At 36.9% G+C, this 13,684-nt stretch overlaps 1 protein-coding gene across 1 annotated transcript in view; it reads left to right on the top strand.

The window, feature by feature from the left end:
* The first annotated feature begins 865 nt into the window (after nucleotides 1–865).
* Nucleotides 866–13,684, top strand: part of LOC102851480 (transmembrane and coiled-coil domain-containing protein 5B-like) — a 22,678-nt gene continuing 9,859 nt past the window's right edge. The window contains exons 1-5 of the mRNA XM_006883054.1: nucleotides 866–900; nucleotides 9,593–9,742; nucleotides 10,056–10,173; nucleotides 12,066–12,116; nucleotides 12,728–12,796. Coding sequence (XP_006883116.1) covers nucleotides 866–900; nucleotides 9,593–9,742; nucleotides 10,056–10,173; nucleotides 12,066–12,116; nucleotides 12,728–12,796 — 423 coding nt within the window. The remainder of the gene's footprint in view (nucleotides 901–9,592; nucleotides 9,743–10,055; nucleotides 10,174–12,065; nucleotides 12,117–12,727; nucleotides 12,797–13,684) is intronic.

Below are 13,684 nucleotides of genomic sequence, written 5' to 3'. Positions count from 1 at the left end.
AAGAAAAAGGTGAGCTCAGAAGATAATGTCTTAGACTGAGATGACTTGTGTGTATAGAGAATAGAAAGAAAACAAGAGAGACATAAAGAGTTGATCAACTCAAATGAAGGGAAAAGAATAGGAAGGAGGACTAAAGAAATGAATAAATAGAGGTTCAAAGGCAAGGGGAAAGAAGAAATACAGTGACAAAGTAGGAGTTTTGGGTTTCCACTTTTCTCATAATTGGCTTGGCTTTGAACTTTGATTTTGGTGTAGTGGTTAGAATATGCAGCGATCCTGGCATTTGTCTTTTCCTTAGTTGTATCCTTTTGTCCAAATATTCTTTCTGCTTTTACCCAGGATCAATTCAGCCTGTAATATGTAGAACTTGTTAGAAAGTCAGAAGACAACAGGTGGCTGACTTTGCTGGTAGTTTCTATCTTTTCTATTTTCCCCTAAATTTCTCCAAGAATTTAGGTTAGTGAATATTTTTGTTAAATGATGCATAATTGTATATGAGATGGTGAGATTGGCTCAGGATAGGACAGGGTTCAGAGCTAATGTACATAGAGTCGCTGTGAGTCAGAAGGGCACAAAACAACAACAACAATAACAACAGTGTTATAGCCTATAATAGGAAGAAGAAAGGAATCCAAAGCATGAAATACTATTAAAACATTAATCCTTTTAAACTTTTGATCACTGAAAGTTAGTTTATGCAAAAATATTACAAATGATCCTATAATGTAAGAGATTGTAAGCATGGTTTCCTCTTGGCTCTGTTTCATCAAGTAATTTTCTGCTTTTTTCTTGGTTAATTATTCATAGTCATTACAGTCTTCATTTCCATAACAAATGAGCATATTGATATTTCAGGAAATCTGCAATGGAAGAAGTTGGACAAGAGCCATGGAAGGATATGTAAGTCATAAGTCTGAGTACAGACAGTGTTGATATTGTTATGTGCTACTTAGTAAGCTTCTGATAGCAGCAACCCTATAAACAACAGGTCAGAACCTTGCCTTATCCTGTCCCAGCCTCACCATTGTTATAGTGACTGTGTTCTTGTTGACGGTCTTCTCTTTCTCTGACCCTCCACTTTTCTCAGCACAATACTTTTTTTCCAAGGACTGGACCTTCATGACAACATGGCTAAAGTATGTGAGATCAAATTTCATCCTTGCCTCTAAGAAACACCCTGGATACACTTCCTCTAAAATTGACTTGTCTGTTCTTCTGGCAGTCTGTGGGATGTTCAATACTCTTCTTCAACACCATTATTCAAAGGTATCATCAATTCTGCATCTGTCATCCTTATTCATGGCCTAACTTCCAGATGCATAGGAAGCGACAGAAAAAAACCAAGACTCAGAGCAGGTGATCTTTAATTTTAAACTGGCATTGTTGATCTTTAGCACTTTGAAGTTTTTTAATAGCAGATTTCCCCAATGCAACACATGTTTTGATGTCTCGATTGCTGTGACCATGTGTATTGATTGTGAATCCAAGTAAAATGAAGTCATTGACAACTTCAGTCTTTTCTCCATCTGTCATGATGTTATCTATTAATGCAGTGGTGAGAATTTTTGTTTTCTTGATGTTACGAATTAATTCATTTTGTAAACTGGAGAAAAAGTGTTTTAAGTCATTTTTGCCTTCAGCAACTAAGTTTGTATTAGCTGTATGTAACACAGGTTGCTGATGAGCATTCCTCTTATCCGGATGCCATATTCTTCTTTATATAGACAATTTTCTTGAATGATTTGCTCAGTATACAGATTGGTATCAAGAAAGGGTAAAGGCCTGACACACACCTTTCCTTCTTTGAAATCATGTAGTGTTCCCCTGTCCTGTTTGGATAACTCCTTCTTGGTCTATGTATAGATTTTACATGAGCACAATTAAGTGTTCAGGAAGTCCTGTTCTTCTCAGTGTTAGATATTCTTCTCAGTGTTAGATATTGTTTGTTATCCACACAGTCAAACAACTTTGCGTAGTCAATAGAACACATATAAACATCCTTCTGGTAGTCTATCTTTTCAGCCAAGAGTCATCTCACATCAACAGACATATCCTTCATTCCACAACCCCTTTTGATTCTAGCTTGAATTTCTGGAAGTCCTCTGTCAATATACTGTTCCACCTAGTTTTTAATAATCTTCAGCATGACTTTACTTACATGTGATATTAATGATATTTCTATAATTATCACATTCAATTGGATCATCTTTTTTGGGAATGGTAACAAATATGAATCTCTTGTAGCCTGTTGGCCATTGTTGTTGTTATGTGGCGTCAAGTTGCTTGTGACTCATAGTCATATGTACAACAACCTGCTGTATCCTGTTTCAACTTCATCTCTCTGACACACCTACCCTCATTACCCCTGTCACTGAATCAATCCATCTCATTGCTGATCTCCTTCTCTTTCTCCATCCCTCTGCCCTTCCAAGTATGATGTCCCTCTCCAAGGACAGGTCCCTCATTGCAACATGCCCAAGTATGTCAGATGAAGCCTCAGAATCCTTGTTTCCAAGGGTAAGCCTGCCTTCACCCTTTCTAGAATGAACCTGATTGTTATGCTGACAGTCCGTGGTATATTCAACACTCTACACCAGCATCATTATAAAGCTGAAAATAATTTTTTTTTCTTCTCAGGAAGCCTTCTACATTTTAAAGAAATAGTGTCCTGCTTAACTAATGTAATTATTTTTTACTTATCCAACTAAAAATTTACAATTCTTCCTATGCATCTAAATGTCTGAAAATTAAAAAGAGTAACAAACCCCCAATGCCTTTGAATTGTGGATTTAGCAAAGAGTGGTGTATTTTGTTGTATGATGTCAAGTCAGAACTCACATAGCTGATGTTCCAATGGGTTTTCAGAGGCAGTAATCACACAGGAAGAGATTGCCCATCTGTTTCTGGCAGAGCAGTTGGTGGATTCGAACTGTGTACCTTTGGGATTGCAGCACAGCTTCTAACCACTAGGTCACCAGGGCTTCTAATACTGAATAGTATATGGATTGCCAAAGAATCAACAAATTGTGTCCTATTATGTTTATAAGCATGCTATTCTTATTGTTTTACATGCTGTTGATTTAAATTCCAATTCTTTTTTTAAATTTTACTAAAAGTTACAAAGCATATTATGCCAATCAAACATTTACATTTTGTTCTGTAATACAAATTATAACACCCAAAGTATCTGATTGTTTTTCATTCTATCTTTTCCTTTATCCATATTATTGAATACTTAACATCTAGTAATTAATTTTTTATTCTTATCTCCCCTCCCTACCAAATATACTAGTATGATTTTTTCTGTCTCTAAATCATTCTCTATTTTTATAATACTAATCTTATACAATATTTGTCCTTTTGTTACCGACTCATTTAATCAGCATGAAGTTCTCTAGAATTATCCATGTTATGTCATTAATTCATCATTGCCTTTAAATGTTGCATAATACTTCATTGTGTGAGTGTACCACAGTTTCTCTATCCAGCCATAGGCTGATAGTTGTTTCTAACACTTTACTGTTATAAACAATGGTGAAATAAGCATGAGTGAGTACATATCTGTTCCTGTCATAGTTCATATTTCTTTACTATATATACCAAGTAGTACAATGGCTAGGTCAAATATTATTTCCATTTTTTAAGTTTTAAAGAAATATCAGACTGATTTCCATAGTGATTGCACCTTTTTAATTTCCTCCCAAAATAAATGAGAATTCTAATTGCTTCCTAACCTATCCAGCATCTGCTGTTCAATTACTTACTGAAATTTGCTACTATTGCTGAGGTAAGGTGACATCTCATTGTTGTTTTGATTTATATCTCTCTTAGAGAGCTCTGGTAGCCTAGTGGTAAGAACTTGTGTTATAATCCCAAAGGTATGCAGTTCAAATCTACTAGCTACTCCATGGAAAAAGTATGGGCAATTTTCTCCTGTGCAATTTACAGCCTCTGAAAACCTGCTATGACTTGCTTCTGACTCTACAACATGCAACAACAAGATCTAGTGATCTTGAACATTTCTTCATGTGTTTGTAGAACATCTATATGTTTTCTTTAATGAAGAATATTTTTATATCTTCTGCTTACTTCTGAGTTTTGTCTACTTTGAAGAAATTTTTGATGGATATAAATACTTACATTTTTAGAAGGTCCCATTCTGTAAGTAACAATTGATATGTCCTAAATTCTTGGGGGCCTTATCTTTTGCCAATGTGTTCAATGCAACTTGAACTTCTTCCTTTATCACTACTGGTTCTTTAACATATGCTAATTTTTGAAATATTTCAGTGCTAGCCGATATTTTTGATGTTCTGTGTATTCCCTCCATTTTCTTTGGTTGCTTCTGGGATTATTCAAGATTTTTCCCACAGCAGTTCTCAGTATTACTATAGAGCCTTGAATTTGTTTTTCAGTTCTTCAAGTTGACAAGTGCTGGATGAGGTCTTCCCTTTTTATTTTCCAACTTTGTTTCTTTGCACACTCCATTGTAATTCTTTATCTTCTCAAGCTGTCTTTTGAAAGCATCTGTTCATCTCTTTTACTTCAGCATCTCCTCCTTTGGTTTGACTTTTTGATGCTTTAATTCAGTTTTCAGTTTCTTTTGGCATCTATTTCCATCCTCCTTTTTGTAACTAACTTTATGCTCTTCATGGATGAAATCTTTAATGTCATCCTACAACTTCTCTGGCCTTCACTCTAGGCCAGAAAATTCAGAGTACCTGGCCAGCTAACTAAAGAGAACCATGTTTGTTCCCATCCCTAAGGAAGTTGATCCAAAAGAATGTGGAAACTATCAAATACTATCATTAAAATCACATGCAAATAAAATATTGCTGAAAATGATAAAAAAAATGGATAGAATTGTGCTTTGACAGAAAACTGATGTTGACAAAGACCAGATTTTCAATCTGGTGTTAAAGAAGCTGTGGCACTAGGGATATCATTGCTGATGTCAAATAGATCTAGGTTATCTGTGTTTTATTAACTAACTATGCAAAAGAATTTGACTTGGTGGATAATAACAAACTATGGCCATTATTTAGAAGAGTGATAATTTCCAGAACATTTAATTATGCTTATATAAAATCCACACCAAGACCAAAAAGCTATTGTCCAAACATAGCAAGGGAACACTACATGGTTTAAAATTAAGAAACGTGTGCATCAGGGCTGTATCCTTTACCCACACCTATTCAATTTGTATACTGAGGAAATCATTCAAGAATCTGGGTTTATAAAGAAGAATGTAGCATAAAGATCAAAGGAAGACTCACCAGCAACTTGCTTTATGTAGAAAACACAGCCTTGCTTGTTGAAAGTGAGGAGGATATGAAACACTTGGTGCAGAAGATCAAAGACTGAAGCCTTTAAAATGGAATGCATTTCAGTATCAAGAAAACAAATATTCTCACCTTTAGGCCAATAGGCAGCATCATGATAGATGGAGAAAAGATTGAAATTATCTATTATTTATTTCATCTTACTTGGATCCACAATCATCACCCTTGGTACCAGCAGTTAGAGACATTGGGTCTGTTGTCATAGACCTCTCCAAATCCTAAAGAGCAATGATGTCAGTTGAAAGACTAAGGTGTGTCTGACCCAAATTATGCTTTTTCTTATCACCTACTACAGATCTGAGAGCTAGAAAGTGAATAAGGATGATAGAAGAAGAATTGATGTCTTTGAGTTTTGGTGTTTGAGAATAGCATTGAATATATTATGGACTGTCAGAAGAACAAGCAGATATGTCTTGGGAAAAAAATCATCCAGAGTGCTCATTAGAGACAGGATGGCTATGTTCTGCTTCACATACTTTGGGCATATTTCTAGGAAAGGCAATATCATGCTTAGAAAGGTAAAGGGTCAGTGAAGGAGAGGAAGGCCCTTGAGGAGATGGATTAGCAAAGTGGAATAGGCTCAAGTATGTTGAAGAAGCTGAAGATGGTGCATATAGAGTAGAGTTCCTATCTGTTCACAAGGTCACTATGAGTCATGCTTGACTCATTGGCACAAACCAACAACAACGTACATCTAGTAAATCTTCTTCTAGTTTTACATTTTGGTTATATTTGTCAACCTTTTACGACATAGAGTAGGGATCCTAAGTATCCTAAGTTTGCTCCTATTTTTATTTCTCTAATGATCTCTAATGATTTTAGGTTTTACCCTTGATCCATTTTGAGTTAATTTTTGCATATGGTGTGAGGTATGGATATTGTCTAATTTTCTGCAGGTAGCTTTTCTGTTTTGCCAACACCATTTACTAAAGGGGCTGTTGTTACTCCATTTAATAGATTTAATTTCCTGATTAAAACACTTGGCCATCTTTTTCCTTTAACCAATGAGGAGGCACTCATTCTTCTCTCTCTGAGAACATCTTACTCTTTCACACCTTAAACTGAATTTCTACTAGTATCTTTTTAAATCAGGCCTGGGAACCTCTTAATACCCTAACAGGGTATTTGCTTAAATAAGTATCTTTTTCCTACTTGCTAAAAAAAAAATCTGTTGATCATAGGTGGACAGATTTACTTTTGGGTTTTAAATATTATTCCACTGATCTATGTATCTGTCATTGTACCAGTACCACACTGTTTTTATTGTTGTGGCTGTGGGAGCAGCCTATTTTTTTTTCTTCTTTAGTAGCATTTTATTAATCCAAGGTTTCCCAAAAAATGTGATCCAACAGAATGTGGGGAATTATGAAACAATATCGTTTAAATCATACACAAGCAAAATATTGCTGAAAATCTTCCAAAAATGGCTAGAACAATAAATTGACAGAGACTTGCCAGAAGTTTAAGCTGGGTTTAAGAGATGCCATGGCACCAGGGGTATCATTGCTGATGTCCAGTAGATCTTGGCTGGAAGTAAAGAACATGAGAAAAATATATGTTTGTGTTTAGTGACTATGTAAAGGCATTTGACTGTGTGGATCAAACTATGGCTGGCATTGAAAATGAGAATTCAAGAACACTTAATCACACTTCTATGAATCTCTGTCTAGACCAAGAATGGGAACACTGCATGATTTAAAATGAAGAAAGATGTGTATCAAGATTATATCCTTTCTCCATACTTACTAAATTTGTATGCTGGGCTTTCGTGGAGAAGACTGTGGCATAAAGTTTGGAGAAAGATTCACCAACAACCTGCATTATGCAGATGATACAACTTTACTTGCTGAAAGTGAGGAGGACTTGAGGTGTTTGTTGCAGAAGGTAAAAAATTATACTCTTTATTATGGATTACAATTTAATATCAAGATAAAAAATTCTCACCACTGTACTAATAGGCAATGCTACAATAGACAGAGATAAGATTAAAACTGTCAGCAATTTCATTTTACTTAGATCCACAATTATAACTCTTAATACTACCAATACTTGATACTACCTTAATACTATAGAGCTGGGAATATCTATTGTCAGGGACCTCTCCAAAGTCCTGAAAAGTAATAATGTCAGCTTAAAGACTAAGGTGTACCTAATTCAAGTCATAGTTTTCCAAATCACTTGATATGCATCTGAGAGCTGGACACGGAAAAAGGATCACGTGAAGAATCGATGTCTTTGGGTTGTGATATTGGAAAAGAGAATGTCAAAAGAACAAAGAAATATGTCTTGGAGAAAGTGCAACTAGAGTGCTCCTTGGAGCCAAGGATGGTGAAACTGAACTCCGATACTAACTAAAGACAGTTGTTAGGAGAAGAAGCTATTCTGTAAAAAAGGGACATTCATGCCTGGAAAGATGGAAGGTTAAAAAAAGAGAGGAAGATCATTAACAAGATGGCGTGATACAGTGACTATGAAAATGGGCTCAACTGTGTCAGGTATTATAAGTATGGCACAGAATATGACAGGGTTCAGATTTGTGGTTTAAAAGATTGCTATGAGTCGTATGTGACTCACCGGCACCTAACAACAACAACTACAACAACAACTTATCTCACACCTCTGGTCAGAAGGTTATCCAGCAGGCTGCGTTCTGTAGCCATGCACATTTCATTCCACTATCAGGCAGATTCTGTTTGTCTCCACGATCAACGCTCTTAGAACCAGCAGCCAGAAAATTAAAAGACAAATTACATTGGAAAAGTCTGCTGTCAGAGACCTCTCCAAAGTACTGAAGAGCAATAATGTCAGTCTGGAAACTAAGGTCCACATGATCCAGGCAATAGTCTTTGCAATTTCTTGCTATGCATGGGAACTGAACAATGACTAAGAATGATAGAAGGAGAATTGAAAATGTATTGAATAGATCATGGACGGCTAGGAGAATAGGTTCATCCTAGAAAGGGTGAGACCAGGCTGAAGGCAAGGATTCTGAAGCTTCATCTGACATACTTAGGACATGTTGCAAGGAGAAACCAGTCCTTGGAGAGAGACGTCTTTCTTGGGAAGGTGGAGGGACAGTGCAAGAGAGGAAAACCCTCGATGAGATGGATTGGTTCAGTGGCTGGGGTAATGGGGGTAGGTGTGTCAGAGACAATAAAGTTGGCACAGGATAGAGCAAGGTTTAGGGCTGTTGTACATAGGGTTGCTATGAGTCGCAGGGGACTCGACAGCACATAACAATAACTAATCAGGTTGATTGACTACTGTACTTATGCTATTTTGATCTCTTAAACCTCAATGGTGAAGACATGAATCTGATGCCAGGGATGGGAAGGAGTATTGGAATGGGATGAGCAGTCTACACTTGCACTGCATCATTTTACCATCAGCTTCACATTGAGTTAAATAATAAAAACCAGATATTCACAGGCAATAACTCAAATCCATCATGGGATTAGCCTTTGCTTTGGATTCAGCAACCTTGCTTTGAGACCTCTTCATGGCCCTCTGTTCAAATTTAGAATGGCATATCTGGGCATACAGTGAGTATAAAGAACTGAAACTGCTCAGAACAAATGTACAATTTCAAGTGTGCTTTCAATTACTGTGGTACTAACAGACATTATCCATTATTTCTTGATCATGATTTATGTCTTTATTATAAAAATGTCATCAAAAGCAACATTTTGGACCAGTAATGAGTAAATGAAGCTAAATTAACTTCTGGAAATGTCATGAGGTATGCACAATGTCTGCATAGTCATACTATGCCAGAACATTTTTACACTATTTCTGCCTGTTTCGTGTGTGCACGTTATTTACAAAATGGGTGCTCTATTTGAAAAAAAAATGTGGTCAGTTAGAATATAATTACGTATAAAAAACATTTCTTTTAGAATGCAATTCTGAACTTTCATTGTGGTTCTTCTTTATTGACAAATCTTTGGCTCTGAAGAAAATAATTACCTTACAGGAAAAAAAAACCTTTCTTTTTATTTTGTGAAAGATTTCAAAGACAGTGGGTTTTAGTGGGTCCTACTTATGATATTTAGAATAAAAATACAATTTGATTCCAAGTATATATTTTATGAAAATATCTGTAAAAATAAATCTATCACATAAAGTAAGAAATATAGGTGGTGGTAATTATAATAACAACAAAAGATGGAAGATTCAATGAACTTATGGGAGAAGTCTTAATGCTTATGTTTTCCTATCATGAGTTAAGTAATAAGATTATTTTCTTACAGGTACAATACATTGGAAATACCAAAATTAGAAGTTACGAAACAGAACATTGAATATCTTAATTCAGACCTTGAAAAGGATCTGCAAAGAATGGATGAGGCAAATCAAGTTCTTCTGAAAAAAATTCAAGAGAAAGAAGAAATTATTCAAAGGTCAGGCATGCAGTAGATGACAAAGTCTCTTCCTCATTTGAGTGTTCCTTAGGACAAAGATAAAGCAGGGGGAAAGCTCACTTGTCAGTTAACTTTAGAGTATTAATTAAATCCTGATACATGAACTGCAGCTCCTTCAAAGGCTTTAATTACAGCTTTTTGCATTAAATTTCTATATAGGTCAGAATTTTATTGACACTGACTTTGGCAGCTTTCCAAGCCCCAGAGATCCCTGGGAGTCATTTACTAAGGGTCGCAGTGCTGTTGCAGCTTCCTTAGGACTAATGCGTATGTAGTAATTTTATATTTTCAGCCTGGAAAGAGAGCTCACTCTGCCACTCAGACATGAGGCAGAGGAGGAGTTGCTGAACAACATCATAACCGAGAAAGAGGAAGCCCTGAGGGATGTGGAATTGGAGACAGCAAAGCTGGTAAGGAGGTGGCTAGAAAAGGAACATATGATACATTTTACTCACAATCTGTGCTCTCTTTCCTCCAAGGGATTTCCATAATAGTCTTCTGTACCTATAGACATTGTAGGTGTTTAAGATGGCATAGGGGTTGAGTGCCTCCATTCTGCTCCCATCTTGGACAGAATTCACTTTTCTCATATATACAAATACATAGACATTTAAAAGGTTGCCATTGAGTTAATTACAACTCACGGTGACCAATACATGTAACAATAGGCCTCTGCTTCATAGGATTGCCAATGGCTGATTTTCTCTTTAAAGTCATTCAAGGAGCACATAATTCAACTATATAAGGAATATGGCATTGAGATTAGAAGAAGGTTCATCAACAACCTATGCTATGCAGATGACACACTTTCCATGTAGAACCTGAACAAGATTTAAAGCACTGACTGAAGAAGATCAAAGAATACAGCCTCCAATATGGATTACACAGGAACATGGAAAAAAATATCCTCATAACTCAGAGAACCAATAAGCTGCATCATATCCCATTGCTTTTGAGTTGAACCAATTCTTAGCTGAACTTCATTGGGTTTCTTATGCTATAAACTGCTCAGGATAAGATTGCTCATCTTTCTTCCATGGAGCTGCTGGTTGGAAGATGGAGAAAACGGCTAAGCACAATTGATAACAGTGCATCTAAATTCCAAAATCAATCTCCATAATAGTCTATGTGTTTCCTACTGCCAAAGGGGCCCTATAGAGTAGTGAGAGAAGATCTTCACCCTGAAACCCACAGCGTCCCTTTTCAGCAGGAAGTAGCTAAGAGAATATGCCATCCCCTTTTCCTTATGACTCAGGGTGAAGTCTCTCTCAGGGAGGAGTGATAGGGAATGGCAAGGGACAGACTGACAAAGGAGATTAATCAGAACTGGCTTTGACAAGCACTGTGGCAATTGGACAATTAAAACAGACATTCGGGGGGGAGGGAAGAACGAACTGGGGAGGAGGATGGAGAAAACAGTGCAACAATGAATGACTGAAAACCCAAAATCTCTGTAAATGTTCATTAAAACTGATAAAATTTAATAATAAAAAAAGAAAAAATGGAAAAAAAGAAAGATGGAGAAAAGATTGAAGTTGTCAAATATTTCATTTAATCTGTATCCGCAATCAACATCCATAGGAGTTGAAATTAAAAAACAGGTTCCATTGGGCAAATCTTCTATCAAAGGCCTCTTTAAGTTGATAAAGAACAAAGTTGTCAGTTTAAAGATTATAGTCCATATGATCTAAGCCATGGTATTTCAATTACTTCACATCCATATGAAAGTTGGACAATGAATAAGGAACTCTAAAGAAGAACTGTTGACTTTGTGGTTGTCAGTTATGACCTTGGGGAAGAGTATTGACAAAAGAACAATCAGGTCTATCTTGGAGGAGGCAAAGAAGGTTAAACTTCATTTCCCATATTTTGGACAAGTTGTTAGAAGATGCCAGCCCTTGCAAAAAGAGATCATGCCTGGAAAAGCAGAGGATATGCAAAGTGGAGGAATGTTCTCAAGGAGAAGGATTGACACAGGAACTGCAATGATGATGATGAGTTTAAGCATTGTGGAGATCGTGAGAATGACATAGGCTTGGGCAACATTTGACTCATGCTAAAAGGACTGCTTTTAGTTATACTTGTCTCAACAATGTCTTATATTAACGGATTGTTCTCCCAGTCCTCTCAAGCCTCCACTTTTCTATTAGCAGCTGAGTAACCCTTTGAAGCATCTAGACATGTCTACCCACTTACAACTAGATATAATATCTGTGGTTCAGTGAATGGGAGGGTGTGACAGCAGAGCAGCTTGCTTCATTACCTGTTTGGGTTGGTTTTGGGTTTTTTGTTTTTCCTGCAGGAAAATAATAACAAGATTCTAAGCAAGAAGGTGCTGGAGCTTCAGAAGAAGGTAAGGTGGGTCTTTAGTGTTTTTGTTCTTCAGAACATGGCCTTTGAGTGGAAAGACTAGTAGTGGTGGGATGGAAGCATGATAGAGAAGACTTTACCACATTCAGAATGAAGACATACACACAAGCTTATGAAAAGGCTATCTGCAATGTTGACTCTTAGGGTCATTTTCTAGGAATCCCAACAGATTCAGCGCCTTCCTGAACTCTCAGCCAAAAATACCAATACAGTTTGTCTGCTCCCTCTCCTAGTGGCCACCTTATAAATTTTCTAGTACAGACCCTTGACCACACAACCACTTGCTCCCTGGGAGTTAAAGATTTGTAGTGAGAAAGCTTAAGGGCTGTAAAGAGGGGAAAGATTTCCCCTTCCCACTGTACTCTTTCCATTCTTTGGAACTATGGGAGCAAAAAAGGTCTGTCCAGTTAGCATGTAGTTAGAGAGCTTCCACAGGGGAAAAACACAATTCTTTCAAGCCTTTATCTGCGACTTCACCTGGAAAATTTCTTTAATAAATTACTCCCCATTCTGTAGTTTTGGGATCCCTATGTTTGCCATTAACCCAGGTTTTCATGCCTTACTTAGTTTTCAACTTTTGGAATGGATTTTCAGATTTCAAAAAGATTTAAGAAGGTTGGCCTTAATAAAGAAACCCTAAGGCAGATGCTGACAGAATTAAAGGTGAGTAGAACAGTAAATAGAGACCTTTTCTGGTATATGTTGTAAAAGTTTTAGGATCTAGAAAGAGAAACAGTTTTCAAGGATGCTCATAGGCGAGGTATGTTTTTGTGCTTGTTACAGGTAGGCCAATTCCCATTCTTCTCTCTACTTAACTCCATGGACCATGAGGAACTTATATGTGCCATACTAATACCAGAGATGACTATAATGCCATTAAAGGAGAAGAGACACTGGAAATCTTGTCATATACAACATCTGAATATCTGCTAGGGCCTGCCCTCAAGTTTATGCTCTAAATGTGAAAGGCACATATAGATATGGAAGCCCAAAGGAAATATTCCATGATTATGTAAGGATATGGCAATAACGTTTTTAAAGAACATTTTTATTTTATACTGCTTTTCTTACAAAATTCATATAAATTGTTTTTCACTGGATCTTTCCCATTTCCCTTATCCACCTCTTCCTTCACCCATCAAATTGTGTGAACCTATGATTTCTCCCTTCCCCTGTCCATCCTCACCCCTCTGTTCCACTCTCCCCCTTAGATCTTCATATACATTTTACAAGTTATCTATTTCTACAATAATGGTTTTATATAGTTTTTGTCCAGCTCATGGCCCATGTTGTTGTTGTTGTTAAGTGCCGTCGAGTCGCTTGTGACTCATAGCAACCCTATATACAACAGCCCTAAACTCTGCTCTGTCCTGTGCCAATCACACTCTCTCCGATACTCCCATCCCGGTTATCTCAGTCACTGAATCAATCCACCTCATAGAGGGCCTTCCCCTTCTGCGCCGTCCCTCCACCTTCCCAAGCATGATGTCCTTCTCCAAGGACCGGTCTCTCCTCACAACATGTCCAAAGTATGTTAGACGGAGCCTCAGA

Source organism: Elephantulus edwardii, unplaced genomic scaffold (assembly GCF_000299155.1).
Source record: "Elephantulus edwardii isolate Elephantulus edwardi_28Jun2011 unplaced genomic scaffold, EleEdw1.0 scaffold00026, whole genome shotgun sequence".
Taxonomy (NCBI): Eukaryota; Metazoa; Chordata; class Mammalia; order Macroscelidea; family Macroscelididae; genus Elephantulus; species Elephantulus edwardii.
This window is presented reverse-complemented; position numbering and strand designations above follow the sequence as displayed.